The sequence below is a fragment of the Hippocampus guttulatus genome, chromosome 9 (genome assembly GCF_054856545.1).
Source record: "Hippocampus guttulatus isolate MCC_2025c chromosome 9, RoL_Hgut_1.0, whole genome shotgun sequence".
NCBI lineage: Eukaryota > Metazoa > Chordata > Actinopteri > Syngnathiformes > Syngnathidae > Hippocampus > Hippocampus guttulatus.
Genome location: NC_141269.1, coordinates 485,745 through 512,051, shown reverse-complemented (window position 1 = coordinate 512,051; position 26,307 = coordinate 485,745). Strand labels below are relative to the sequence as shown.

Below are 26,307 nucleotides of genomic sequence, written 5' to 3'. Positions count from 1 at the left end.
ACCAGCTGAACAAACCTGCTCCCGGTAGAGCCCCGGGCGAGGCTTGTTCGCGTGTGTGTTAGGGTAGCAGGTACAACAGGTTGTGATCCACAACCTCGGTCGCGTGAAGCCATGCGGGACTTGACGCCAGCACTGTGCTAATTCCCCCCAGCTAAGAAGAACCCAGTTGGACCCAAACGAAAGATAAGTTCTGGCAAGTAGTACCGTGTGTGTGTGTGTCTGTGTGTGCGTGTGTCTATGTGTGTTCCAGGGAAAGACTCGCCCCGCGTTGTTTACTCACGCTGGACCGACCGGTTCTGGCGGCTTTGCTCAACGTATTAGCGACCGGTTTAGCTTAACGTCCGCAAAAAAAAAAAAAAAGACAAGACAAGACGAAAACGAAGGAGAAAGCAACTGGAATCCCGACACCACGGAACTCATTCTTGCGGATGACAAGCATGTGAGCGCAACTTCATCATCTTCGACATCAAACGAGGGAGTCTGAGACTTCAAGCATCGAACCGGAAGTATGGACCTCTGGCCTTGGAGGGGTCGACCTGTAACTTGGTAGAATGGACTCGTGGCTTTGCCTGACTTGACTTTGGAACCTGGACTTGGAGGATTCGAAAAGTGAATTTGAGGAACTATTGATTTGCTGGAGTGGACTTGTAGACCTGAAGACTTTTTCTGGGAAAAAACGTACAACTTCACAATCGTTTTTTCCTGAGGAACAATTTCATTTTTTTCTGGGAAAAACAGCATTTTACTCTGGTCGGACGACAACTAAAACTATCTGCATACGTACGTGTGGTAGACAGGACGCGTGTCCTGGCATGAGTGTACTTACCCGGACGAGGGATGCGGCCTTGACGGTGGAGCACCGCGCATATTTCACAGCGTGCCCGCGCAGACTTGGTGGAGTTAAGACTTGAAGGAGTAGACTTGTAAACTTGCCGGCCAGAACAATCGTCCGTCACCTTTGTGGGGTGAACTCGCAGACAAGATAGACATGGGAGTCTCGCAGACTTGAAGGGCACATGATGGACAACAACCGTCCACTTGGAAGATTGTAGCCCTTTTAGAGGGGACTTGTGGACTTGGCGTGGAACACCTGTTGACCTGGACAGTTAACAATCGCAAGAGTGAACTTGCCGACAATGAGAAGTTGACTCGAGGACAAGGACGAATAGACATGTACACCCGATGAAGTGGACTTGCAGACTCGATAGAACTGTAAGAGTGCCCGAGCAGACTTGGCGGAGTGAACTCGTTGAAAGATTGTAGACTCGGTGGAGTGGGCTGGAAGTCTCGATGGAGTCGGTAAAGTGGACTTAAAGACGGTGGACTCGTGGCCCCTTTGTCGAGAGAACTTGTCGAGTTGCAACATTGACACTTGCTGACATCGAAAAATGTAGTCCTTCTCAAGTGCACTTGTGGACTTGAGAAGGAGCGAGTGGACTTTCCGATTCGGTGGACAGCGTGGACCCCGAGGAGTAGACTTTGAGACTGAGAAGGTTGGACACCTGCCGGAAAGCGATGACATCCAGGGAGTCGGTGTGGTCGGGCTTTTCTGCTCTGAAGGACAACGATCCTCCTCCTTACATCCATCCTCACTACAAGGAGACCTACCGTCTGGCCATCTACGCGTTGCTCTGCGGCGGCAAGGATGCCTACGACGACTTCCTCCAGGCCGAGCAGATCAACCACTTCCTGTCCGAGAAGGAGATCCGCTTCATCCTGGAGAGTGCCGAGCCCCCCCCGGCGGAGGACGACGACAACGACGACGTTGACGCGGAGGGGCGGCGCCCCGGAGGCAGGCCGGGCCCTTCCACCTACTTCCCGCAGGAGTCGGACGAGGAGGTGCCCGACCTGGACCTGGGCTGGCCCGAGACGGCCCCGGAGGACCAGGACACCAGCATCAGTTTACTCTTCCAGCCGCCCAGGGCCAACACGCCCACCATCAAGGAGGTGGTCCGTAAGCAGATCCAGGACGCCAAGCAGGTGAGGGCGCCGGCTCCCTGTGCGGTTTAGACGACAGCGCTCGCGCGGTCGTGTCTAACGAGAGAGGGTTCGACAGAACAAAGTTCAACCTTTGAATTAGGACTGATCGAATCGCCGTAAAAACAGTAAAAAAAAAAAAAGAAAAAAAAAAGAACAGTTTCTGAAATCTTAATTGTTTAGTAATCAGTTCATTACATTTTTTTTCTCATACCGACATCTCTTTCTTGGAGCCTGGGAACACATAATAGATGTTTAATAGACCGTTTATTACAAAAGAACTTCCACATTTGAGAGCATTTCAGCAATGACGTTTATGAAACACGAAGGTCCACTTTTCAGAGTTTGCAATCAGCTCGTCGATGTGCCATCGAGTTGATTGAAACCAAGAAGTCCTTTTCAGAGCGCTTATAAGCCAGTAATACATGTGTAACAAATGGCTTATTTTATGAATGACTTTATTCAAGATGAGCTTGACACGCTCGCTCTGAGTTTGTAGGTGGTCGCCATCGCGATGGACGTCTTCACCGACGTGGACATTTTCAAGGAGGTGCTGGGCGCCACGCTGCGGGGGGTGGTGGTCTACATCCTGCTGGACGAGGGCCACTTTGGCAGCTTCCACGCCATGTCGCGCAGGGCGGGCGTCAACATCCAAGACCTCAAGGTAACAAGCGCCGCTGTCGGTCGACAATCAAAGGCAACTTGGTTGACAGGCGTCCCGACACACGACAAAGCGCACACGAGTAACACTTGGCTGAGGCGCCTCGACCAAATTTCTTGTTGCCAGTGAAAATGGTCACAGGGCTGACATCTCTGATATCATCGGAAGATGAATTGTTTCAAAAAAAAAAAAAAAAAAATCATGACTGACACGTCTACCAAATGTCATCTCGCTAAGGCAACCTGGATTTGCTGTCTGAATTTTCAAAATCGTCAGATGAATGTCAAGATTTTTGGCAAAATAAGCAAATGGACACCTAAGGTGGCGGCTTCAAACCAAAATTGCAGAATTCCTATGTCTTTTCGTGGGGGTGCAGGGGGGCGCTCTACTCATGACAGACACGTCTACCAAATTTCATGGCGCGAACAGAAACTGGCTTCGGGGTTGAATTTTCCCCAACCGAATGCAGACATTCCAACTTCACAGACGTGCCACAATTCTTCTCCTTCTCGTCCTTCACGTTTCGTAGAAAATGATGAGGACGCGCTTGTTTTGGAAATGGGCAAAATGAACCTGAAAGGAAAAAGCAGCGCTCCCGGAGCCCCTCTCCGATTGCGGGCAATGTGACGCCGTCGGTCACGCGATCACAGCTCCTCCATTGCGCCGCGCGAGTTTGATCGTGGAAAAAAAGGCCAAGATGAAGGCTCGGCCTTAATTTGCGCCGCGTCCGGATTTTCCTGTCGGGCAACGTCGACGGCGGCAGAACAAACACGGCTCTCAGCCCTCGGCTTCGTTCAAATGTCAGGCGGCGCGGCGCGTTTGGTCTTGAGGGAAGGACCTCCGCCAAGGCGGCCCGGCAATCCGCGCCTGCATGGAGACACGCCGCCTCCTCTCAATGACATCGTTAGAGGAATCTACAAAGAGAACGATATCATGTTTAAAGTTCGGGCCGTCCGGACGCAGGGATCTTGGAATCCACAGTAATCACATTACCGCAAGAGTGCAAACAGATAGCAGAATGCTAGACTCAGTCAACAGTTTAGCACCGGAGTGTTTCAGAACATCAAAGCACGGTCTGAGAAGCGGTTGCGGCCCCGGCGACCGTTTGTCATCTGCGAAGTCTGCGATTTGTTTACTCGGGAGAGACGGCGTTAAAAGTATCTGCGGTTCAAAGCTTGACAAAAGCTCATCGCATCGCCGGCCGAGGGGCCGGACGGGGGGGGCGTGGTATGCAAATATCGTCTTGTATTATGCATACGTAAACAACAAAAGACCGACGAGGAACACGAGGGACTTTGAGTGTGATCGCGCAGCAACTGCCCGCCGTTTGCCCTGAGAGATCCGCTCCCGCCGGACTGCACCGACGACCTTCCTTGAGTCGGGTTCTTTTGTTTAAACTTGTCCGGGTAGAACTCTGACAGACATTCGCCTTTGATGTTCGCGCTTTGCTCGCCGCGGCGGATGCCGTTTGCGCAGAACCGAACGCGGAGCGGTCGGCGGGACTCGGGCATCGGGGAATGCGATCGGCTGTGGCTTCTCGCTCCTCACGGGTCACAAAAATGCAACCGGGCTTATCGAGGCATTCCACTTGTCGCTATCAGAACATTCGCGTGCGGACGGTGAGAGGTCAGCAGTATCGCTGCCAGTCGGGCATCAAGTTTCACGGCGGCTTAGAGCAGCGATTCATCCTGGTGGACTGCCGCAGCGTTTTGTACGGAACCTACAGGTGAGTATTGAGCACCTTGCTGGCGTGCCAACGGTGCAAACAATGCAAACAATATCTCTGACCGTTTTGTGTCGCGATGTAAAATCAGAACGGCTTTCTTCCAGCTACACGTGGTCCTTTGAGAAGATCAACGTGAGCATGGTACTGGTGGTCACCGGTCAGCTGGTGAGCTCCTACGACGAAGAGTTCCGCCGCCTCTACGCTCGCTCGACCGCCCCCGAAGCGCTGCACAAGGAGCGGTCGCACGTGGAGTACCTGAGAGACGCGGCGCCGCTGCGCAGTCCACACTCCAGCCAACTTTCGCTGCATCAACTTCACGTGAGATCCCGAGGGACTCGCGGTTTGAGGGGTTTGGCTCAGGACGAGCTCTTGACCCGGGGCCTCAGCGTACAGGACCGCCTACATCTGTCCCACTTTTCCGACCACATGACAAGGGGCCACAGTTTTGGCGGAGACCTGCAGAAGTTAAGCCCCATGACTCGGCTAAGGATGGGGACCGGAGACATCGGAGCGCCCGTTGTTCCGGACAGGACCGGCTCTGGTCTGCTGGCGCCCACCAGGATGTCTCACCAGCATGTTCGACACCAAGGCCGATACGGCCCGGACCAGAATCTGATCCCTTTCAACTCTGAGACCTCCCTCCACAGGTGGAAGATGGACACGTACCTGAACAGCCAGGTGAACCTTGACGGATCGTGCGACGCCTTGTCCCCGCTGACGTCGCCATACGGCAGCCGCGTGGTCCTGAACGACCACCGGCCGCAAGGGATCAACAGCAGATCCGGGGACATCAAGATGCGGCAGAAAAGACTCAGTTATCAGGAGTACAACAGTCTCAGGCACAGCCAAGAGTCTCTGCGATCGACGTATCAAAGTCTGGATCGGCCCAAATTCAAGTCTTCGTTGAGAGGCCCGGACGTGCGGCAGAATGTCGCGGAGGAGGCCGGCGGGCCGGAAGACGCCAACCGCCGAGACCTCGATTCAAACCGGGCCGACGACGGCGACCGCTCCGCCTCATACTTTGACATCCAAACGGGTCCCGAGCAAAAGGCCGGACCCGCGTACGAATGGTACGAGCCCATTGCCAGGACCGCTTCGGCCGCCCAACTGGAGGACAAACTCAAAGACTCCTCCCTCAAGTACCCCGGTGGTCTGCAGCGCCCCAGAACCATGGAATCCCTCATTGAAATCCCAGAGGAGAAAGAGGTTTGCAGCCATCCTGTCCTGACTGCCGCTGTTCTCAAAGACCGGAACAGCAGAAATGAAGACAAGACTTCCAAAATGCACTTGACTGAGAAAGATTCCGGATCTCAGGAGGCCAAGTCGGGGCCTCGAGAAACAAACAAGGCGCCTTCTCACGAGAAGGGAACTCTTCCAAAGATCTTAACTGCCGGCGAGGTGAAAGGTCATCATCATCGGGAGGAGGTCCCGCTTCAGCGGAAGAAATCCACCCGGCTCAAAGGCTCGGAGGAAAAGAAGGCTTCCAAGAAGGAGGAGAAATCCCTCCAAAGGAAGGCATCGCTGCGATCGCAGAACTCATGCAGCTCAAATTCGCGGGCGTCTCTTTTGGCAAAAGCTTCTGCCACCGAGCACAGGAGCAGCCAGAGCTCCGCGGTGGAGAACGAAAAGCCAAAGTCTTCCTTCACCTTCCACCGACTGTCCTCTCAACGCTCCAGCAAGCGAAAGTCCAACCCGGCCGCGGCGGGGCCGCAGCAGGGCTCCCGGGAGAATCTGGAAGAGCAGGGAAAGGGGGCCTACGAGAGCCGGCGGGAAAAGGCCTGCGGTCGCTACGAGTACCTGCTGCATTCTCGGGTCCCCGCGCACAAAGCCAAGCGAGGAGGCGGAGGGCAACCCCCGAACAGCCCGACACAAAGTGGCGCCGACAACAGACTGGGACGATTCATGCAGCGGGTTGGGAACCTCATCGGGAAGAACAAGTAGGACGTCGGAAGAAGGCCAATCGTGTCGGGAGGCGTCACTTAAAAGTTAGGTACCGCATAATCGTGACTTTTTCACATCGTGTATGCAAATATTGGTGTGCCTTGTGTCCCAGCCGTTAACTGTGAAATTAAACGATGAAGTCGATCGGACCATTTGTGAAGAAACAAACCAAAAAAAGTGTCTTTGAGCAAGGCCCTCTCGTCAGGTTTAAAAAGTTTCTCCGCCTCTCTTATTGACGAAAATACAACGTAATCGGTCCGGCCTGCATTGACTGTGTTTCCGTGGGGGCGAAATTCGGCCGAGGGCCAACATTTCGGTTTCCGAAACGGAACGGAACAACCCGTTTGCATGCGTAAGACGACATCGTTCCTGGCGTGTACAAGATCAGCGATCAGATGGCTTTCAATCGCCCGATTCAAACCGGCGCGACGTACGCAGACGTCATTTCTACCGTCAATAGAACGCGTAACGCAGCCACGTTTACCCTGACCGAGGTGGAGACTTGAGGCTTACTATTGACTGGCACCACCTTTGCCTAGAACCACCGGAAGCAACATCCACCCGACACGTACTCTGAAAGTCACATTTCCACTTTCAAGCTATAAAACAAGAGCCCGTTTTCCACAATCGAGTCTCAGGTCAGCTTTATTTGTTACCCGTCGCACTGTAGCAATGGCGTCTTCGTCGGAAAACTTTGATTGGATCGTGGAAAACCGCGGCGGCCTTCTAGATAAAGTATTCCAGGCACTTGTTCCTCTCGTCATCCAGTTCCTGGGTCTCAATTTCAAACTTCTTCATGGCGATGAAGTACTGGACAAAGGGCTCGCCCAAGGCGCTGCGGATGACGTGGTCCTCGGCCAGCGCCTCCAGGGCGTCGTCCAGCTTGACGGCGATGGCAAATTCCTTCTGCTGACCGGGCGCCTTGCGCACGCCGCCCTCGATGCTCAGGTTGCGCCGGATGCCGTCCAATCCGGCGGCGGCGGTGGCGGCCAGAACCACGTACGGGTTGGCCATGGCCGAGCCCAGCTTGTTGTCGATGTGGGTCTCGCGGCCTCCGTGGGACTTGACGTTGAAGGAGCTGCTGTTGTCGTTGCAGCCGTAGGTGGCGTACAGCGTCCGCTTGGGGTCCTTGACGGCCTTGGCCATGTGGCTGCGGCACCCGAGACCCGGCGACATGAGGCAGCTGAGGGCGGCCGAGTGCGTCAGGAGCCCGGCCAGCCACTTGCGGCCGATGTCGGACAGCTCGCCCGCCGCCGCCGCCGCCTTCTCGCCGCTTTGGAACAGACTACGCCGCCCGTTGGCGTCCCACAGGCTGTGGGAGAGCACGCCGGCGTTGTAGAGGCCGTCGTCCGTGAAGAAGCTCGCGATGTAGCTGTGTTTGCGGGCCATCTCCTTTCATTTGCGTTCCGAGCATGCGGGACAAAAAACAGACGCAAAAAAGGCATTTCAAAATAGATAACTGCGCATCGAAAGGCCATCGACTGACCGTCTGAAAAGGAGCAGAAAGAAGCCAGACGGTTTATTATGAAAGTCCTACTTCTTTACCGTTTCCCAAGAAAAGTGAAATCCATTCAGAATCTACAGGACATGAGCCTCGGAATTTTGGGGGGTTGTTTGTTTTGTTTCTTTCTTCGAACCATGCACTCAGACGCAGATGAACTGCCCAACCCGACTCTGAATGGCACCCTTTTTCACTGGAGCAACCCCCTCAACCCCTCACATTTTACTGAATTTTGACTGATTTGCAAGGCCCACAGAATTTTCTGTTCTACTGTCAGAAGAAAGGTGAGACTCTCTTCTTTCAGCAGAACCCCCCTCCCCCTTTGTTTCTATCTTTCTCCGTTCGTTGGCAAAAGTTTTCTGGAAAAGGCGGATTTTCTTCAGAAATGCAGAGAAAATTAGCTTTTTGTAAACGCACGCATTTCAAGCATCATTTCAAGTTTGGCACCATTGCCACCTGCTGGCCATTTTTTTTACTATTTACATTGCAGTCAAGCCTGCTCCTTCAGTGAGAAGTTGCATCAGACTCTCTTGCACCCTCCCCCATGAAAAAAAACGCGATTTACGCCTTTAGGCGTCACGGGGAGGCGAGGACTATGCGTCCATTGACGCTGTTAGACGTCAAAGGGTTTGAATGAGTTAATTGAGTCAGTGACAAACTTTGTCACAGAATGTACGGAGGTCTCAAGGTATGAATTGATTTTGCCGTGCCAATTTTAACGGCCAGTGAATCCTCCACGTATTGTTTCAGCATTGGCAAATTCTGCTCGGATTTTCAGGGGGGAAACTTATCCATGGGCATCCTCGCTATTTGCTTTGGCCACGTCGAATACAAAAATACTGCTTTCCCGCCACCTGGTGGCCTCTCGCTGAAGACGAAGTGAGAGGAAGAGCTTCATTTTCTGTTCCCCCGTGTGGCATCTATAGAAAACCACAGCCCTCTCTGGTTGAGCGCCAATTCCTTATGTCTATATCTTGTCGCTTTCTATTGGGGGTCTGCGGTCCCACTCCGCCAGGACCCGGGGTCTGCGAATAAAGCCGACCGATTGAACTGAAAGAACTTGGAACCTTGATGCCGGTGCGGAAGGTGAAGGCGCTGTCGGCCGCCGCAATGCCGAATTCGGGCCTCAGGTTGATCTCCATCTGGCCCGGCCCGCTGGCTGAGGCCATGCTGTCCACGTCGGCGCCCATGCAGTACATGCCGTCCACCAGCTGCTGGAAGAAGGGCAGGTCGTGATTACCCAGCAGGGTGGTGGCGGGAAACAGCAGCGTCTTGGGCCCGATGCGGTCGGGCGCCCCCAGGACGCAACACTCGTAGGTGAAGGAGGAGTGCAAGGAGAAGCCCAGGCTCTGGAGCTGGCTCAGGAGCTGCTTGGCCAGGAGGCGAGGGGACGTCCGCAGGGGACCGCCCGTCACCGTGCACGGGTCGCAGATGACCCTCGCCGTCTGCTCGGCCCACGGGAGGATCCGGAAGGTGGACAGGTCCGGGATCAGGAGGATGTCGCTGCTGAAGTTGGCGGCGTTGGCGTGGTCTACCTCGTTGCTCTTCGGACTCAGCGTCAGCTCCAGGTAGCTCCTCGGCATCGGGATGCCGTACACCGCCTTTTCCTGCAAACAAAAAGGCTTTGGAGGCGATCGCAACGCTCTTCCTGAGGCCGAGGTCCTCTGTAGTGTCGCGGGACGCATAGAGTGCTTTGATACGTCTTTTATGCCCTTTGTCCAGACGGACCGAAGAGTCTACCGATTGCTAAAGAGAGGAAAGTATGGACGGATGGAAGGATTGTTGGAAATGGATGAGTGTTGGCCGGTTGGACGCCTGGAACCGTTGACGAATTCATTGACGACCGGCCGGACAGATTGTCGGATCGTGAAGGACGAACGGACGGACGCATGTCTGGAGGTGATTACGTGGAAGAAGCGGACGGGCACGGTCTTGGATCTGGAGACCCCGTGCAGGTCGGTGGCCTCGAAGCGTACAAAGTTGATGTTCTCCCTGGCCATCTGCTGCTTGATGGTTTCCATGCTGGAGATGAACCTTTGATTCCCTGACGTGTCCAGGCTCTCGTTCCCGTTATCTGCAGACAAGAGTTTCAAACCGTTTGCGCGTCCCACCCGGGGAGGACCTCTCACGAGGAACCGGATGGCGTCAACGCGTGTGTCTGAAAGCTCCCGATCATCATTTCTCCAAAATCACAATCCCAGTGGTTAAATACCGACCTGTGTGAAGGGCTTTGGTCTCTCTGCGGGAGCCTCCGCTGTTGCCCGCGCGCGCGGGGACTTCTGTCTGTCTGTTTGTGTTGGCGTCAGGGCTGGACGAGCCGGATGACTCCATGGCGAGAGGCGCGTGAATGGGAGAGTTCTCTCTGGATCCGGGCCCCTTTCTAGAAGCCTCAGACTGAGGTTTGAAGGTACTGAACGCTCTCAGTGGGCTGACGTCGCTCCGCCGCCTGCCGGTCTCGCCGCTGCCGTCCCCGTGCGGGTAGGAGTAAGGACTTCCTGCGGGGTGGAGAACCGGTCCGTCCCTCAGGAAGCTCTTGAGTTCCTCCACAGTCTGCCTGTGTGGGGCCCCACTTGGAGGCGGCCGAATCAAGTCCCCGCCGAAGTCCGGTCCCTCCGAGCCGGGCTGCTCAAATGGCTCAAGTGGAAGTCCACCGGAGAAAGGAGAGTCCGGGGGCTTCTTGAAGCTTCGGCCGCCAACCCAGTCCACGGGCGGTGCAAATTTTGCCGTCACCCTCACCCCCTTCCTGCTCCCCACGCTCATGCCCGCGCCGTCCATTTGGTCTTGGCTCCTACGTGGGCTTTCAAGGTCGTGGATTGAGTCGATGCACTGCCGAGGGGTCACCTGGGAATCTTCAGAGTCACTCATTTGGGGTCTTTCATCAACTTCCTTTTTTGGAGTTAGATTGCGAAGTGAGACCCTCGCCGGCACATTAATTCTTATACACAATTGCTACAATGGTGACACACTGGAAGCTTCCTTTTTTCGCTTGCCCCTGCCCGCGCAATCCAAGCTCGGGCCTGCCTGGCACCCGCCCGCCGGCCAGTGGCTGCCAGACACAGAAGCGAGAAACTGCTTCAAAACCATTGGTTGCCGCCGCTGTCCATTCGGTGACCTTTTGTGTCCCGGTCGTGCGAAAACGCCGAGCTCAGCTGCTTTTTTTTTTTTTTTTGCCTTTCTAGAAAGACGCCAGCCAAAGTGAGGCTTGCTCGCCGAGACAACAGGAAAGCGCCGGGAGCACATAAAGCAGCTTTGATCGATGCACTTTGCATTCAAGTGTCCCTCTCATGCACCGAGACACACAATTACACCCCACGTTGCATTTAATTGTTCAATTATTCCTGAAATTTCTGTCCATCAGTCATCTGCTTGGGAGATTTGATCGCAGGAATTCAAATGAACAAAACACATCAACTTAAAATACAAAAAAAAAAAAAAAAAGGGGGATAGCAGAAACGTTTTTGTAGTTTGTTGTATGTTTTCCAATTGAGTTCGTTTGTCAGAATACCATTTTGTTATTTTGGGAGATTCATTCGAGTAGACAAAAATCTTGAGTCAAACATGATGCACGTTTTTAAAGTCTAGATTTGAATGGGTCTTTTTTTACCCACCGTACAAAGTTGTCTATATTTTCGAATGACATTTGAGGGGCAAGTTTAACCATGATTTAAAAGAGAAAAAAAATAGATTAAACATTGTGCATATGAATAAAACGTTTTGGAGTTTATTAGTCATTTGAATATACACTATAAAGAAAATAGAGAAAGAAATGTATGGTTGTTGTTTTTAATCAAGGTTTGTGCAGTGAATTTGACCAGCGCTGTATCAAGTGGGTTTCAAACCAAAACACAAACGTGTCTTCTTTTTCTACTTTTCAGTTCGGCTTTTCCCTTCAGGGGTCGCCACAACGAATCAGTTGCCTCCATCTAAACCCGTTTAGTGCAACCTCTTTTCTCACACCAGCTACCTTCATGTCTGTCCTCGGTCTGAAAATATATTTGATGTGTATTTATTTGTTTCACATTTTTAAATGGCACTTTCGCCTACCGTACAGCAGAGGTTAACAAAATAGATAAGGTGATTAGAGTTATATTTTTTGTTCGTATATGCATGCATATTTTTTTATTTGCAGGGCATTTGATTTGTAACATGAGAAACGTGACTTTTTTTCTCAGGGTGCGGTTTGAGGAGCTTCATCAAGGTTGCATCAGAGGAAGTGACGACATACCCCGGATATGCCTTCAAAATAAAGTCGTACTGGGCCCCCTGAAGAGAAACAAATGCATTGAGAGAAAATAATAAATATAACATTATTAAATAGGAATAGATAACAACAGGACACTACTCTAGGTTGGTTTATTTTGACGCTAATGCCGTTTTAGGCTCGGGGTAATATTTTCTTTTGAAGATCACGAAAGGAAGTACTTGGCTTTGCTTTCTCCAGAGAGGAGACTTTGGGCTCCGCTCGGACACGTAAACGACGGACTCGAATGGTTAAGAAGTATTTAATCGCTTGACGTTTCCCCCCCTGAGGACCGGCTGTATGATTAAGTTACAGTCTTCAATGAGTAAGCATATCCCAGTGAGTAACCTTTTTTTTAAGTCTTGTCCTGTTTTTTTCTGTATGTGTGAAGTTTCTACCAGAACGAGTGTCAGCCTGATTAAAAAGAAAAGGAGAAAAATTAGGCCTCGTTGTAATTGTGTTCCGTCTGAAGGTTGCAAATGTTAATAAAACGAACGACTAAAAGGAGGCGATTTTTTTCGCTCATCGGAAGCCGATGGCGGAAGCTTGGCTCGAGCTGTTCCAAAAGCGTGATTCGCCTTCTTTGTATTGGATCAAAACGGGTAGGCTATTCCGTTTATTGATAGCGTTTCGGGGAGGTTTTTTTTTTTTTTTGGCCTCAACCGTGGTTTTCTCGAGGCGCCATGTTCGGCGACATTCCATTTGCGGGGCCCGTGACGGACTCCTCAACATGGCGGCGGCACGAAGGACAAGGTATCCGCTGTGCTTTCTTTTTGACAATTCAGCCACAACTCGTATAGGACAACACGAAAACCCGCTGTGACGAATTCGAGACGTGCGCGCAGTGTCGGCATATGGCGTCTCCCGCTTCCCTCTTTGTCACTTGAGCCGCCATGTTGCCCAGATGCAGTTTGAACCGGACAATGGGGGATTTCGCCGGTCGTTCTCCTGACGCGTTTTTGCCGCGAGACAAGACGATGTAAGTGTTATAAAACGAACCAGACAAGGGCGCCCTGAATGTCAACTTTGAGTCAAGCACTAGAGGCTGGGGTCGAGAGCTTGATGACACACTTGTCGGCCGCGGTGACATCACGGCGGGGCTTGTTTGTAGGCGATGACGTCAAGCTGCCGCCATGCAAATGAGCCTCATTGAACGAGTGGGCCAAACGGAGCATGCGCACTACTTCGCTCGTGCTCGGCGAGACCCTTCATTAGGAACACCGTCTCATGAAGAGAATGTTTTTCAGTTGCCATCGACGGGGTCGGGGGCAGGTAGAGACACTCTCCGCCTTTCGAACAACTTCCAGAAGACTTTGTATCTTGAAGTGTTCGTAAGTTGGAATGAATTAGTTGTTCCTGTTTTCCCACCACTAATTGCAGGGGACTGACACCCGAAGTAAATAGTCACTCCCTCGCCCTTAAAAAAATAAAAATAAGTAAATAACCTTATTCGGGATACCAATATGAGTACCAATACCACAAGCACTTTTAACACCCCCCCCCCCCCCACCCCAAAAACAAATCACTTTTTTAATGTCCCGTTCGTCAACCTTACTATCGGCCGCAGTGGCAAGTACCAATACCATAAAATAAGGCTGGTATCTCTACCCGCCGGTCCATACCTACACACAAATGCAAAGTGCACTGTTTAGTTTTAAATTTGTTTTTAATTTTTTAACACTGTGAGAGAGAATGTTCTGTAAAGCTAGACAAAAAAAATAAAATCCCCCGTTGGGCCACTCGTGAGTCAAGCTTCCACTTGTACAGGAGACGATAAAACATTATATCGTCACGCTTCGTTGAAAACATATTTTGTTGATGTCACCCCCCCCCCCCCCCCCTGCAGCAGTTCTGTGGTGTTGTGGGTCGCACATTTATGGAGTTTCTGAAGGGCAGCGGAGACTACTGCCAGGCTCAGCACGCCGCTTATGCAGACGAGTGAACGGGCCAACTCCACGACCGCCCGGACGCGCCCGTGCCTCAGGAGGAGGGAACCCCCCGAGGTCGGCACGAGCGGGACGCCTCCCGCAACCGGCGACCACTCGGCCTGGATGGGGTAACTTGACCCGCTGCGCACCGCCCTTCCCCGTCGGCTCCCGCCCGGCCAAGAACAAGGTGGAAGCCGCCTCGTTTTGTTGCCCCGCCCGCCACGCCCTGAGTGGTCCCCCGACGAGACGCCCTCCTCCCCGTTGCCGCCCAGAGGATTCCCGTCCCTCCACGCCAAACTGTTTACGTTCAGCGTCTCTTGCTCTCCCCTGCCCGTGCCAAAGCCACCTTGCCCCCCCCCCTCCCTTCTCCTTCCCGTTGCCATGGCGCGCATGAACAGACCCGCGCCGGTGGAGATCACCTACAAGAACATGAGATTCCTCATCACTCACAACCCCACCAACGCCACCCTCAACAAATTTATCGAGGTGAGCCTCATCCAGCTCCTTGTGTTGACGCATCGTTGTCGCGTAGCATCGTGCAAGAAGTTAGGCTAAATTTGAGAAAAACTAAAAGACGCCATTCAAAATTTGCGAGTAATTTGGCGTCGGGTGATTTGTGGCCGCTTTGCCGGGGGCATTCTGGGAAGTTGCTAACTCTAGCGACTCAAGCGCCCGCCTCCTTTCGCGTTTGACGTGCGCTGTCACCCGCAGGAGCTGAAGAAATACGGCGTGACCACGGCGGTGAGGGTGTGCGAGGCCACGTATGACGCCGCTCCGGTGGTGAAAGAGGGAATTCAAGTCCTGGTGAGTCGCGCCGGTTTAGCGCAAACTGTCTCGTGCGAGATGCTGGAGGCGGGCTCGAGGAAATGAGCGTCGGTGTGACTGAAATTACATTTCAAAGCATCACTGTTGCATGAATTCTAAAGCTTCCCCCCAAAAAAGTACATCTTAACACACACACGAAGCAGCAACGCTTCGAAACTGCCCACAAGCAAAGGCAACAGCTTCCGTTCCCTCTGCTCGACTGGAACAACGAAGGTAACCGGCGGTATTGTGGCGCAACGTGCTGTCACTCTGAAGGCTCTCGTTTAAAACACATCAACAACAACAACACCTCGCTGTGTGCCAAGTTGCGAAAGGTGAACCGAAACGGGATCCCGGTGTATCGTCAAACTTATCAGAAATAACCAGATTTAAAATGACTCGTCTTTGAATCACCAAAGCAATGGGTTATTTTAATCTGAAAATATTAGTGTAATAATAATAATGTTTTTTTTTAACCAATCTGTCAGGTGGGAAAAAAGTGAAAATAAAAATATATGAAATATGTATAAAAGAAATATGATGAAATACAAATTAAAAATAAAAGTGAGATTTTTTTCTTACACATTCGAGACATTAAAAAAAGAACACGCATTCATAAAAAAACTGAAAATAAAAGTGAATAAAGTGACATTTTTTTCCCCAATTGTATGACGTACTATCACGACGGTCACACGGTGACGACTGAGCGAACGAAATTTCCCGCGGCGCCGATTGGACAAGCCATGTCATGTGATCATCTGCAGCCAGTGATGGCCAAAAAATAGAATAAATAAATAAAATGGAGGGCCGAGGTGGGTGTGGGTTACCAAAAATGAAAATCATCCAAGGGCACTTTACCCTAAAAGAAAAGTTTCACAAACAATGCAATCGTCCTCTTGAGCTATGGTAGCAATTCTCTCCTGTACCCGTAGAGGGAGCCATGGTACCAATAGTGGACTCTTCACAACTTCTGCTCATCCTGCATTTTTGTTTTTTGTTTTCATTCTAAACGTGTGAAAAGTGCGAGCCGCTTTTGATTTTGTGGGTGGCTGTCTGTGTCTCTCTCTCGGTTCCCGCGCAGGACTGGCCGTTTGACGACGGCGCTCCCCCCTCCAACCAGATTGTGGACGATTGGCTCAACCTGCTCAAGCTCAAGTTCCGCGAGGAGCCGGGCTGCTGCGTGGCCGTGCACTGCGTGGCGGGCCTCGGCAGGTGAGCGCTCGGCCGCAACCTCCTCGCCGCCTCCCGCTCGGACGTCTCGCCCTTCCAACCCCCCTTTCCCCTCCCCCGCAGAGCTCCCGTCCTGGTCGCCCTCGCCCTCATCGAGTGCGGCATGAAGTACGAAGACGCCGTGCAGTTCATCCGGCAGTGAGTCACATTGGCAGCGTTTTCTTCGCGTTAACCTTCCCGAACAATGTTCGAGAACGTGAGCCCGGTTGTCAAGGCCGATTGCGTATTTTCCTCATGTCTTCAGAATGGGGACACAAGTGAGCGCTGCATGTGTAAAGATGTCAAATAGAAGCCGCGCTCAGTCATTGTCCTCCGAATACGACCGCTTCCATGCTAAAACTTTGCGTTGTGTGGCTGCTTGAATGTTGAATATCTCCCCCCCCCCCCTGCGTGTGGCCCAGGAAGCGTCGCGGCGCGTTCAACAGCAAGCAGCTCTTCTACCTGGAGAAATATCGTCCAAAGATGCGGCTGCGCTTCAAAGATTCCAACAGCCATCGCAACAACTGCTGCATCCAGTAGGACGACGATGGCGGCGACATGACTGACGCCTTTGTCTCACAGCCCACAAATGACCAACTCCTCATGGGGAAAACCGCGTCGGCGTTTCCTCCATCGGCCATCTTAAGATCCGTGTACGACGACACATTTTGTCCTCTCTGTTAAGCGCAAACACTCGCCACCTCAAAAGTTACCGTGACATGAATGCGTGTTCTCAACCCCACAGTTGGGACCGGGGGCTTGGAACACTCCTAAATTTGGGAATGCCAATAACGACTAGCAAAACATTGGATTGTTTGACAATAGTTACTTTGCCCTTACGTATTTGTTGATCTTAACAATAAGGAGAGCAACTGTGCGATTACTGTTGATGCTGGTGGTAGGGTGTGAGACGTGCCAAGTGGCGCTACTCGTCGGGTTGCGGACGGGTCAACTAGCGCGCTTACCAGTGAGGATCAAAGCGCTAGAGTACATGGACCACGAGATGGGAGTTCAAGGCGATGAAACAAACGCCAAAAGGACTTTCCCTCCTCAGCAGCTTGGCGTCAAGGCCGTCTTGTCCCATTTTGAGAGTCTCAAAGCTGATTCTTTGCTTCTGTTTACTAATTAACAATGTGGTTTTGTTTGTGCCCCCCCCCCCCCCTCGCGAACTGGACTCCCATCTGCGATATTTTGTACGCCTTTTCATTTGATGTCCCTAACTTAATACTTGATGATTTGATGTCTTTGGTGATGACGCTTCTTCTTGGTTGGCTATTTATATCTTCTCGATGGACGTGAGTGATTTAGTACGTGAGCGGCAAAGTTGTACCTGTTGACAGACTGGTGGGTATTCTATTAAAGTGACAAACCTCCACACCCGCTTGTATGTTTATACACATGCGCACGTTCGAATGAAGATGTCGGCGCAATGCTACGAACAGCATGTTGCCATAATGACACGAGATACAGTATTGACTTGCACGTGCATGCATTATGGAATAAAATGCCCAACGTAAATCATGAACTGCGGCCAGAATAAAGCCTAAAATTAAATATAAACACTTTTTACTTCGGACCGGAACGTATTTTGATAATTAGAAAATATTTAACTCATCGTTGCTCACTGGCGTCACGCATGCTCTACGCTAGTGACAAGGTTGCCCGTCCATATTTCCCTCCTGGAGTGACAACATTCCGTTACTGATTGAACAAAGAACATAAAAGATTTCCCCTAAAATTCACGTCTGTGAAAATATGATAATCATAGTCTGGATATACGAGAACGAAACTCGCAATATTTTGATTAATGGCCACGTCGGAAGCGTTAATATGCCTTCATCAGGCACGGCTTCCGACGTGACTGTCATCCAAAATATTGCAAGATTCGTTTTAATATCTTGAGAGAATGATGATCACGTGCCTAGACTCGCGCATGAGGCTTCTTAGGACTTTTCTTCCCTTACCAACTCCAATAAGATTTGAAGTTCTCCATACAAAATTAATAAGATGGATCAAGATTTTTTTTAAATACATATAGTCCATTCAAGAACGTTCTCATAACAATATTCTATGGGAAAAAAAATCGAAATAGGATTTTCGTATTTTTGTTTTTGGTCACTGTTCACCTGTTCAAATGAGAGTACTGCAGTTCAATGGAATTGTTTCCAAAAGTTGATCATTGTAGTCTGGTTTAAAAAAAAAAAGAAAGAATTGAAAAGTTGAAAACACACAGTCAATGACACAAAAACGGTTTTGTAGCATCTATTTTTATTCTTTAAATCTCATTACAGACTAGACGAGTGTGTGCGTGTGTGTGTGTGTGTACGTGCATGCGTGCGTGTGTGTATGTGTGTCGCATCACCTTGAGGCAGGAATTTGCGCATGCGCAGCTCTATGTCCCCGTGTCCATCTGTCTTTTCTTGGTGGCGGGAAGGAGGACGTGGCCGTCATCTTCATATTCGCATATTCATCTGTGCTGAGCGGACGTGATTGAAGAATTATGTTGACGTTGCTGACCTCCATGTATCTGATGGCACGGGCCTTTTCGTCGCAGGTCAGTCCCGCGATCCGTGAACGCACCACTCCGTCAGTGCTGCCTCCATGGACGTCATCGCGAGTTTGCCGCTGCCGTTTACGGTTTAGTGCGGGGTCCGTGAATGCACCACTGCCGCTTTTTTTCGCCTCCGCCGTTGTTGCTCCCGGAAGTCACCAAATGAATTTGTAAACTAGACTTTCTAGTGTAGTGTCACGTGGTACACGCGTTCACCTGCTGACTCCTTGGTCAAGATTTTGCTTTAGTACCACTGACCATATCCGGTGGTTTCTTTCAAAATAAATGCAAACAGGATACGGAGTATTTGAAATATCATCCCCATTGACTTAATACAAAGCCGTACTCTTCGTGGATAGATGTGATAGAAAATGGTTGTATTATTAAGACCTGGTCAAATCTGTTCTCGGGAAACCGGGCTTGCGTTAAGATCACATCAGACGCTGGGACTCCATATTCATACCTTTCCCACTTTATTACTGTTTGTGTGTGGTGGTTTTTATTTGGGAGTGTAATTGGAGTAGTCGTATGGTGCGGGTGAGAGGTGAGGCGGTTCAGGAGGCACTTGCTGCCACGGCGCCTGTCAGGTTCTTAAAGGACGCTAAGTACGCTAATGCCGCTTAACGCAACCATGCACACACATGCCTCTCTTACAACACAATTACTATACATTTATTGATTACTTTCAACATGTTTTGCTGAGATTTTCTTTCACCTGAAATTTTGTTGAACCTACCTACCTACCTACCTACCTACCTACCTGCCTGCCTGCCTGCCGTCTCCCTATCTTGCAGTCCTAATATCTGCCACGTGATGTCGCTAACGCAACATGGACTCAAGCGAAAAAATGTAAAGCAAATGAATGAACTATAGCGACGGAATTTTTCTTCCCAGGATGCCATTATGATAAAAATAAACTAAACTATCAATAACTGAGTAGTAAAAGGGGATGAACACATGAACACACGCATATACTGTATTCGAAGTTTTACATTTTGATATATTATTATTGTTATGATGATGATGATGATGATTATGATTGTTATTAGTAGTAGTAGTATTGGTATTGGTATTATAGCTACTCGATTATGTACTTAATTTCACGTAGCGTTACATTTCCTGATCACGAGCCCAGTTTGGAGCAGTAGGCGCGGGATGGGTTCCGCAGTGCCTCATGGGACATGAAGTCCTTTCTGTGGAGGGGTGGCAGGCGTTTGCTCCCTTAAAAGACTTCAAGTCCCACATGACGCGCGCGAGTAAAGAGGCGTAGTCTTCGACAGAGGTGACCCCCAAGCCTCCAAGCGGCTAAGTCCTCCACCATCCTCTCCTCGCTCCTCGTCGTCGTCGTCTGAAATGGTAAGAACAACGTTTCAACTTCCTTCCAACAAACCCAAACATCGCGACAGACGTCCTTTCGCTTCTTTTTCCTTGCGAGCTTCACAGTGCTCCAAACAAAAGGGCCGCCTCCAAGAACGTGTCTGAATGACATTTAATTCATTTTTCCATCGTCCATCGTGACCCATTTGTGTGACGCAATCACACGAACGGAAGATGCGGCAAAAATACTGCGCGGCGAAACAGTGGCTCGGTGAAAGTTGAAAGTATTTATTGGGACACTGGTGACGTCACCAGACTTGTGTCACGCGATCGTGCGAAAAAGAAAAGCCCCTTCATTTTAAAATGGGACGGCTGGAGGAAAAACCGTCGAACAAATGTCACTTCACATGCCACGCGGTCACAATGCGAGGGACGGCACATTGAATCGTTGTCAGTGAGCGATGCCGAGCCACTTGATTCGTGGAAGGTTGGACGCGGCGGTCTTGCGTCTTCTAAAATGTAACCGAAGCCGAGTGTAAGATGGGCACCACTTAGGCACGCTTTAAATCGGAGACGTGCGCATCATCGTGCAGACGTGCAGTCGTCTTGTTTCGGGTGGTTCCGAACGGACTTGAGTGTACACTGCGGCCGGGAGGAGACTGGGCATCTCATCATTTGCGCATCAAGTCGTCGCAACTGTGAAGCAGAACCAAAAGAGAGAGGACGTGGTTCAAATTTGCTTCCGGTCAACTTTTTAATCAGAGACGTGTGCTCCGTTGTGCAAACGCGCAACGTCGTCCCAACGCCTATGAATGGTCTCATTTCATTCTCCGAGCATTGCCTGGATCGCCAGCGCAGGTTTTCCTCGGGTCATGCGAGGAAGAACTGGGAAGAAAGATTTACTGGATGCCAACCACGACGCTCCCCGTTGCGATCGATGAGGCGCCCCTAGAGTGGTCGTTAATGGACATCGGTGCGCAAGGGCGTCTCGGCGCGCCCTTAAAGTTCGAGCAACGCGAGCCAAACCTAATATCGTACCCAGTCGAACTTTGGTCCGAGACGAGCGCCACGCCCAAAGGCCGTCTTAGTCCGACCGGTTCCACTTTGGCGCATGCGCGGGCAAGAGACGCGGCGTCTCACTTCTAAATTTAGCCAAAGTCATTTGAATATCAAGTGACACCATCTGACGCAAGCCGTCAGAACAAGGTTGGCCACGCGCTCCCCGTTGGTCTCCCCATTCTCGTATCACTCCGATTTGCGGGGCGCCGGGCGACGTCTGACCGGAGGATGAAGAGCCGCCGCCTTTGCTTGCCCGCAGGCTGATCCCATCCGAGTTGTGGTGACCGGCGCCGCCGGGCAGATCGCCTACTCGCTGCTCTACAGCATCGCTAAGGGCGACGTCTTTGGGAAGGAGCAGGTGAGGTTGCCATGGTAACGGGACGCCGGCTCCACAAATGGATTGAAAGTATGGAAAGACTCGTGTGTGTTTAGAATACAAAAAAAAAAGAGCTCTGTTTCGAATAACGTCCTGTTTGGGTGAAAGGAAGATTTTTTTTTTAAAATGTCACTCGATTAATAATAAAAAAGGATTCATCCATTCTTCGAGTAATTGTTCGTTGGAGGTCCAGTTCTAAACGAGACAAAAGAGATTTGCTGTTGCATGCTAGTATGTGATCGGTCATAGGTCAGTGAGTTGAGGAGCTTCATTTCAACAAAGTTGTGCCGTGGCGCCATCTTTGTGGCGTGTAGAGGCAACTTGAAACCCTTCTGAGGGGGGGGTCAATTCCTCGTAGAGTTTCATTATTGGGGGGCTCTCTCCGGACACCGTTTGGAAAACAAAAAAAAAGCTGAGCCAACACAAAATTTCATGGCAACGAGTTTTGATTTAAAAAAAAAAAAGTAGCAATAAATATTTATCTCACACCCATCCTCGCATCTACGGCCTTGTTTTTTTTCCCCCTCTCCTCGGGAGGGTTACGGTCGTTAATATTTGTCAACTGTGGGCACGTGAAGCCCTTTGAGCTTGAGGAGAGTTCAAAAGGTCACGCTTGTGTTTGCGTTTGTGTGCGTCAGCCCTTGGTCCTGGTGTTGCTGGACATCCCGCCCATGCTGCCGGTGCTGAACGGCGTGGTGATGGAGCTTCAGGACTGCGCCCTCCCGCTGCTGAGGGGTGAGCCGTCCTTGTTAGCGGTCGCCCCCCCCCCGGGGCTTAGCTTTGAGTAACGGCGCAAAGGACTACGCCGGCCGCTTTGAGTGCGTTGACCCGGCGAGGGGGGGGGCGGTCGGAGGCGCGCTCGGAAGCCGGCCAATGGCGGCGGGGATCGCTGGGGGGCGGTGAACCGCGACCGAAGTCCGCCTCGATAATGACGACGGCGCGCTTGTTATCATCGACCTTCGGGGAAGCTTCTGGAATCTTGTTTTGTCCTCCGATCTTCGGTTCGAGCCTCCGATGGGGACGCTTTTGCGTCATGGCGGTCACCCGACGTACACGTTTAGCTCGCGAGCTCCTAATAACGCGCTTCAAGCATTACGACATACTCCAGGTGTCACGGTCCATCAAACTGATACACTATCCGATGAATCGGTATTTATTTGTGATAATCGATTCGGCTTTCGGAGAACTTGTTGAACATCTGCGACGACGACGCAGTAAGTTGCCATAACACGAGTCATTTTCCGTCAAGGGTGAAGCGTATCCTCGGGAGTATTGTTCTCTTTGTCTACATGTGCTGCTCCACCGTTTTCGAGTCTTTAGTTTTGATTGATTTTGGTCATCTTACAACAACGTCGATGACGTGACCTCCGTCGCCGCTGCGCGTAGGTTCTTCCAAAACTATTTTTCATTTCCTCATGGCTCGAGGACCAGTAAGAAGCCCATGAAATTGGACAATGGCGTTAGCCTCTTCGGAAAACACGTTACTCATCACAAAACTTCGATCGGGGCCGACATTTTGCATGGAGTGGACGTCTTCGGCGAGGATATTCCCGAAGGCCTGCGACACGTTGCCCTCCTCGCATGCTAACGATGCAAATCAAGTTGGCGTGACGCCCATGGCCGAAATCTCCCCCCCCCCCTTCCCCGTCAGAGGTGATCCCCACCGACAAGGTGGAGGTGGGCTTCAAGGACATGGATGCCGCCATCCTGGTGGGCTCCATGCCCAGGAAGGAGGGCATGGAGAGGAAGGACCTGCTCAAGGCCAACGTGGCCATCTTCAAGACGCAGGGCGCCGCCCTGGACAAGTTTGCCAAGAAGACGGTCAAGGTGAGCGCAGACGTGAACGAGGGGGGGTGCGCGGGAGGAGTTGCGAGGAGGTCAAAGCCGCCCCTGCAGATCACGTGACCTCGACCTGCTGGTAAAGTTTTCCAAAATGGCCGACTTCCTGTTCAGTCTTGGATTCGGATCCAAGAGACTTTTGCTGTTCAAGGGAAGCGGTGTTGAATATCAATGGATGGATGTTTATAGCTGTTTACTCCTCGATAGAGATAATACTTTGAAAAATATTTTGGGGGGGGTGACAGTCAGTACGTTTGTTGTTTTACAACAGTCATTTCACAAGTAGCACTTTTGTCCTTGTTGACGTCCACTTTCTGTAGCAACTTGTGTGTTCCCTGACTTCCACTTTCTCTTTCTGTGGATTCCAAAAAAGTAATAAAGTGCAAAATATCGTATGGGGAGCTTCACAACGCGAGACACAGGCTCGGACAGTTCACATCGCAGACACGCCGAACAAACTCTTCTGCTGTTAACAGAATGTTAATGTTGTTTGTTTTTTGTTTTTTCAAGTGTCGTCTTCACTGAACCGCAACTAATTTTGTTTTTATCTGGTGACGGAGATATTTGCCATAAATTTCGGGATATGACGTTGCGCCCGTGTCACCCGGCCTTAACTCATTCACTCCCAAAGACGTTTTTGAACGTCTTCTCAGACTGAATTGGCTGGAACCGAATGAGTTAAAAGTGGCGGGCGGCGCCAGAGAGCGGAGGTCCAAATCGTACGGCAAAGCCGGCCGGCCGCTCCGAAGCAACGACGGCGACTGGCCGGCGCTCGGACCCTCATCGCGTTGCTTCTCTGTCGAGGTTCTGGTGGTGGGCAACCCGGCCAACACCAACTGCCTGATCGCCTCCAAGTCGGCTCCGTCCATCCCCAAGGAAAACTTCTCTTGCTTGACCCGGCTGGACCACAACCGCGCCTCCTCGCAGGTGTGCCAACGCTAACGGCCAAACCGCGCGAGGAGAAGCGCGGCGCGGCTGCTCCTCTTCCTCCTCCTCCTTTGACCGCAGGTGGCGCTGCGCTGCGACGTGTCCTCGGACAAGGTCAAGAACGTTATCATCTGGGGCAACCACTCTTCCACGCAGTACCCGGACGTTCACCACGCCAAGGTCAACGTGCGCGGCGCCGAGGCGGCCGCGTACGACTGCGTCAAGGACGACGCTTGGCTCAGGGGAGCCTTCATCTCGGTGAGCAAAAACAACAACAAAAAAATTGTTTTAATCTTAAGAATGACTTCATCCTAACATATGACACATTGGTATTTAAAATGGTCTTTTAAAATATGCTATTTCAATATCTTGTATGACATTATTGACATGACCATTTTTTTTAAAAATTTCATTATGATTAATATTACTATCGATAGGGATGGGCGAGTACCGATACCAGGCGTCGGTATCGGCCCTTTCCGACTTTATTTTGAGGATGAATTCATTTTATTCATTCAAATTAATAATAACTTCATTTTCTTTTATCGCGTTTCTCGTGGAGTTTGCCGATACTTGAGGCAAATAAAAAATAAAAATCTGATATCGGGTCCTCCTTGCCGGTCGTTGGCGCTACACCGCGGCGCCGTGACGCATCGGCGAATCATTGTCCGCGTCGGACGCAAAGCTTGTTTGTCGCCGTGTTCAATGCAATTTCAGAATCGTATCAAAAGTACACGAGGTATCGGTTGTCAGTATCGGCGAGTAATACCGGCGTGGCGGCACCGACGGGTAATGATTGACCCCGGTGAGAATTGTGCTTTACGCTCGGCGTTCCCCTCAACAATTTTGCCGACGGCCGCGGCAGTTTTCATCACGTGCTCTCCAGATGACGGCGAGTTTTCTCACCTTGTCGTCGTCATTGCGTCGGCGCAGACGGTGCAGCAGCGTGGCGCCGCCGTCATCAAGGCCAGGAAGCTGTCCAGCGCCATGTCGGCCGCCAAGGCCATCTGCGACCACATGAGGGACCTCTGGTTCGGCACCAAGGAGGTCAGAGCGGGTCTTCTTCTTCTTCTTCTTCTGCAGTTTGTTCATGATGCTTCTTTTTTTTTTTTTTCGTCTGTTCAGGGTGAATTTGTGTCCATGGGGGTGTATGCCGGAGGAAACTCTTACGGCATCCCAGAAGACCTCATCTACTCCTTCCCCGTCCAGATCAAAGTCAGTACAGAAACACAAGTTATCCCATGATATAAGATAAGAAAAGCTTTATTAGTCTCGCAATGGAGAAATTCCCAATTCACAGCAGCAAAGTTATGCGTGCAAATAAATTATTTTGCTATAAAGACATTTTTTATAATGTTTTGTAGGAGGAACCCATTGTTGAGGTATTTGAGCTGTCACAAAAGCAAAAAATAGTGTCAAACTTGAAATGCACGCTTTGAAAAAAAAAAGCTCATTTTCTCTGGATTTCGGAAGAAAATCGGCCTTTGAGCAATTTTCTAATGCTGATTGCCAACGAAAAGGGAAGATAGAAACAACCTTTTTTTTCTGCTGAAAGAAGAGAGCCTCACCTTTCTTCTGACAGGTTCATAGAGCCGTAGAACGTAAAATTCTGTGGGCCTGGCAAATCAGTCAAAATTCAGTAAAATGTGAGGGGTTGAGGGGCTTGCTCCGGTGAAAAAGGGTGCCATTCAATAAGTTAATTACCGGAAAAAGAATAAAATATAAAAACTTTTCTCTATATTTGCAACTCGTCACATGTTTTCCAGAACCAGAGCTGGAAGGTGGTGGACGGCCTCAGCATCAACGACTTCTCCCGGGCCAAGATGGACGCCACGGCCGCCGAGCTGGTGGAGGAGCGAGACACCGCCCTGGATTTCCTGTCCCAGTGACCGAGCCCGGTCGCCCCCGCTAGCCACGGCCGCTCCCGGCTGTGAAGACGGAGCCCAGACAAGCCCGCGTGTCCCGCCCTCACCTGCGCTTTTCATGTCCACGTGCGAGCGCGTGCGTTTGTTCTCCACAGACCTTTCAAAGCCGTCGGTCATCACAATCTGGTGTTGGTAGAAACACTCGTCAGCAACAAAATAATAATAAAACCATCAGGCTTAACCACAAAATGTTCTTTAATTGTGATGTATTGTTTTAAAGTGAGACCCCCCCCCCCCCCAAAAAAAAAAATGTTCAAAAATATTTCAGTCTGAAATTTCTTTTCCTCACGGGATTTCAATGTTCACTTTTCATCCAAGCTTTTAGG

General features: G+C 50.9%; 4 protein-coding genes across 7 annotated transcripts; 3 read left to right on the top strand and 1 right to left on the bottom strand.

Annotated features, from left to right (window-relative positions):
• Positions 1–72: 72 nt before the first annotated feature.
• LOC147199668 (uncharacterized) lies at positions 73–8,865 on the top strand. Of its 3 annotated transcripts, none has more exons than XM_086118994.1 (5): positions 73–1,980; positions 2,477–2,641; positions 4,240–4,364; positions 4,469–6,349; positions 7,402–8,865. In XM_086118994.1, the coding sequence occupies exons 1-4, from the start codon at positions 1,516–1,518 to the stop codon at positions 6,303–6,305; spliced, it is 2,592 nt and encodes an 863-aa protein (XP_085975120.1). In that variant the 5' UTR covers positions 73–1,515; the 3' UTR covers positions 6,306–6,349; positions 7,402–8,865. The 3 variants fall into 3 exon arrangements, with proteins under 3 accessions (XP_085975120.1, XP_085975119.1, XP_085975118.1); XM_086118993.1 differs by having other exon boundaries at positions 7,074–8,865; XM_086118992.1 differs by lacking the exon at positions 7,402–8,865 and having other exon boundaries at positions 74–1,980; positions 4,469–6,454.
• On the bottom strand, positions 6,933–10,671 carry lgsn (lengsin, lens protein with glutamine synthetase domain). Its single transcript, XM_086118995.1, has 4 exons — positions 10,023–10,671; positions 9,714–9,880; positions 8,874–9,413; positions 6,933–7,697 (listed from the first exon to the last, which is right to left on the bottom strand). The coding sequence occupies exons 1-4, from the start codon at positions 10,669–10,671 to the stop codon at positions 7,032–7,034; spliced, it is 2,022 nt and encodes a 673-aa protein (XP_085975121.1). The 3' UTR covers positions 6,933–7,031.
• Positions 10,672–12,205: 1,534 nt separating this feature from the next.
• Positions 12,206–17,362, top strand: ptp4a1 (protein tyrosine phosphatase 4A1). The gene is made up of 6 exons (XM_086118998.1): positions 12,206–12,385; positions 13,893–14,460; positions 14,686–14,778; positions 15,860–15,990; positions 16,072–16,146; positions 16,410–17,362. The coding sequence occupies exons 2-6, from the start codon at positions 14,356–14,358 to the stop codon at positions 16,525–16,527; spliced, it is 522 nt and encodes a 173-aa protein (XP_085975124.1). The 5' UTR covers positions 12,206–12,385; positions 13,893–14,355; the 3' UTR covers positions 16,528–17,362.
• Positions 17,363–18,395: 1,033 nt separating this feature from the next.
• On the top strand, positions 18,396–26,170 carry LOC147199665 (malate dehydrogenase, cytoplasmic-like). Of its 2 annotated transcripts, none has more exons than XM_086120737.1 (9): positions 18,396–18,541; positions 21,174–21,272; positions 21,929–22,025; positions 22,942–23,117; positions 23,934–24,056; positions 24,138–24,314; positions 24,990–25,103; positions 25,182–25,271; positions 25,823–26,170. In XM_086120737.1, exons 1-9 carry the CDS (start codon positions 18,488–18,490, stop codon positions 25,943–25,945), a joined length of 1,053 nt encoding a protein of 350 aa, XP_085976863.1. In that variant the 5' UTR covers positions 18,396–18,487; the 3' UTR covers positions 25,946–26,170. The 2 variants fall into 2 exon arrangements, with proteins under 2 accessions (XP_085976863.1, XP_085976864.1); XM_086120738.1 differs by lacking the exon at positions 18,396–18,541 and adding an exon at positions 19,727–19,894.
• Positions 26,171–26,307: the final 137 nt, after the last annotated feature.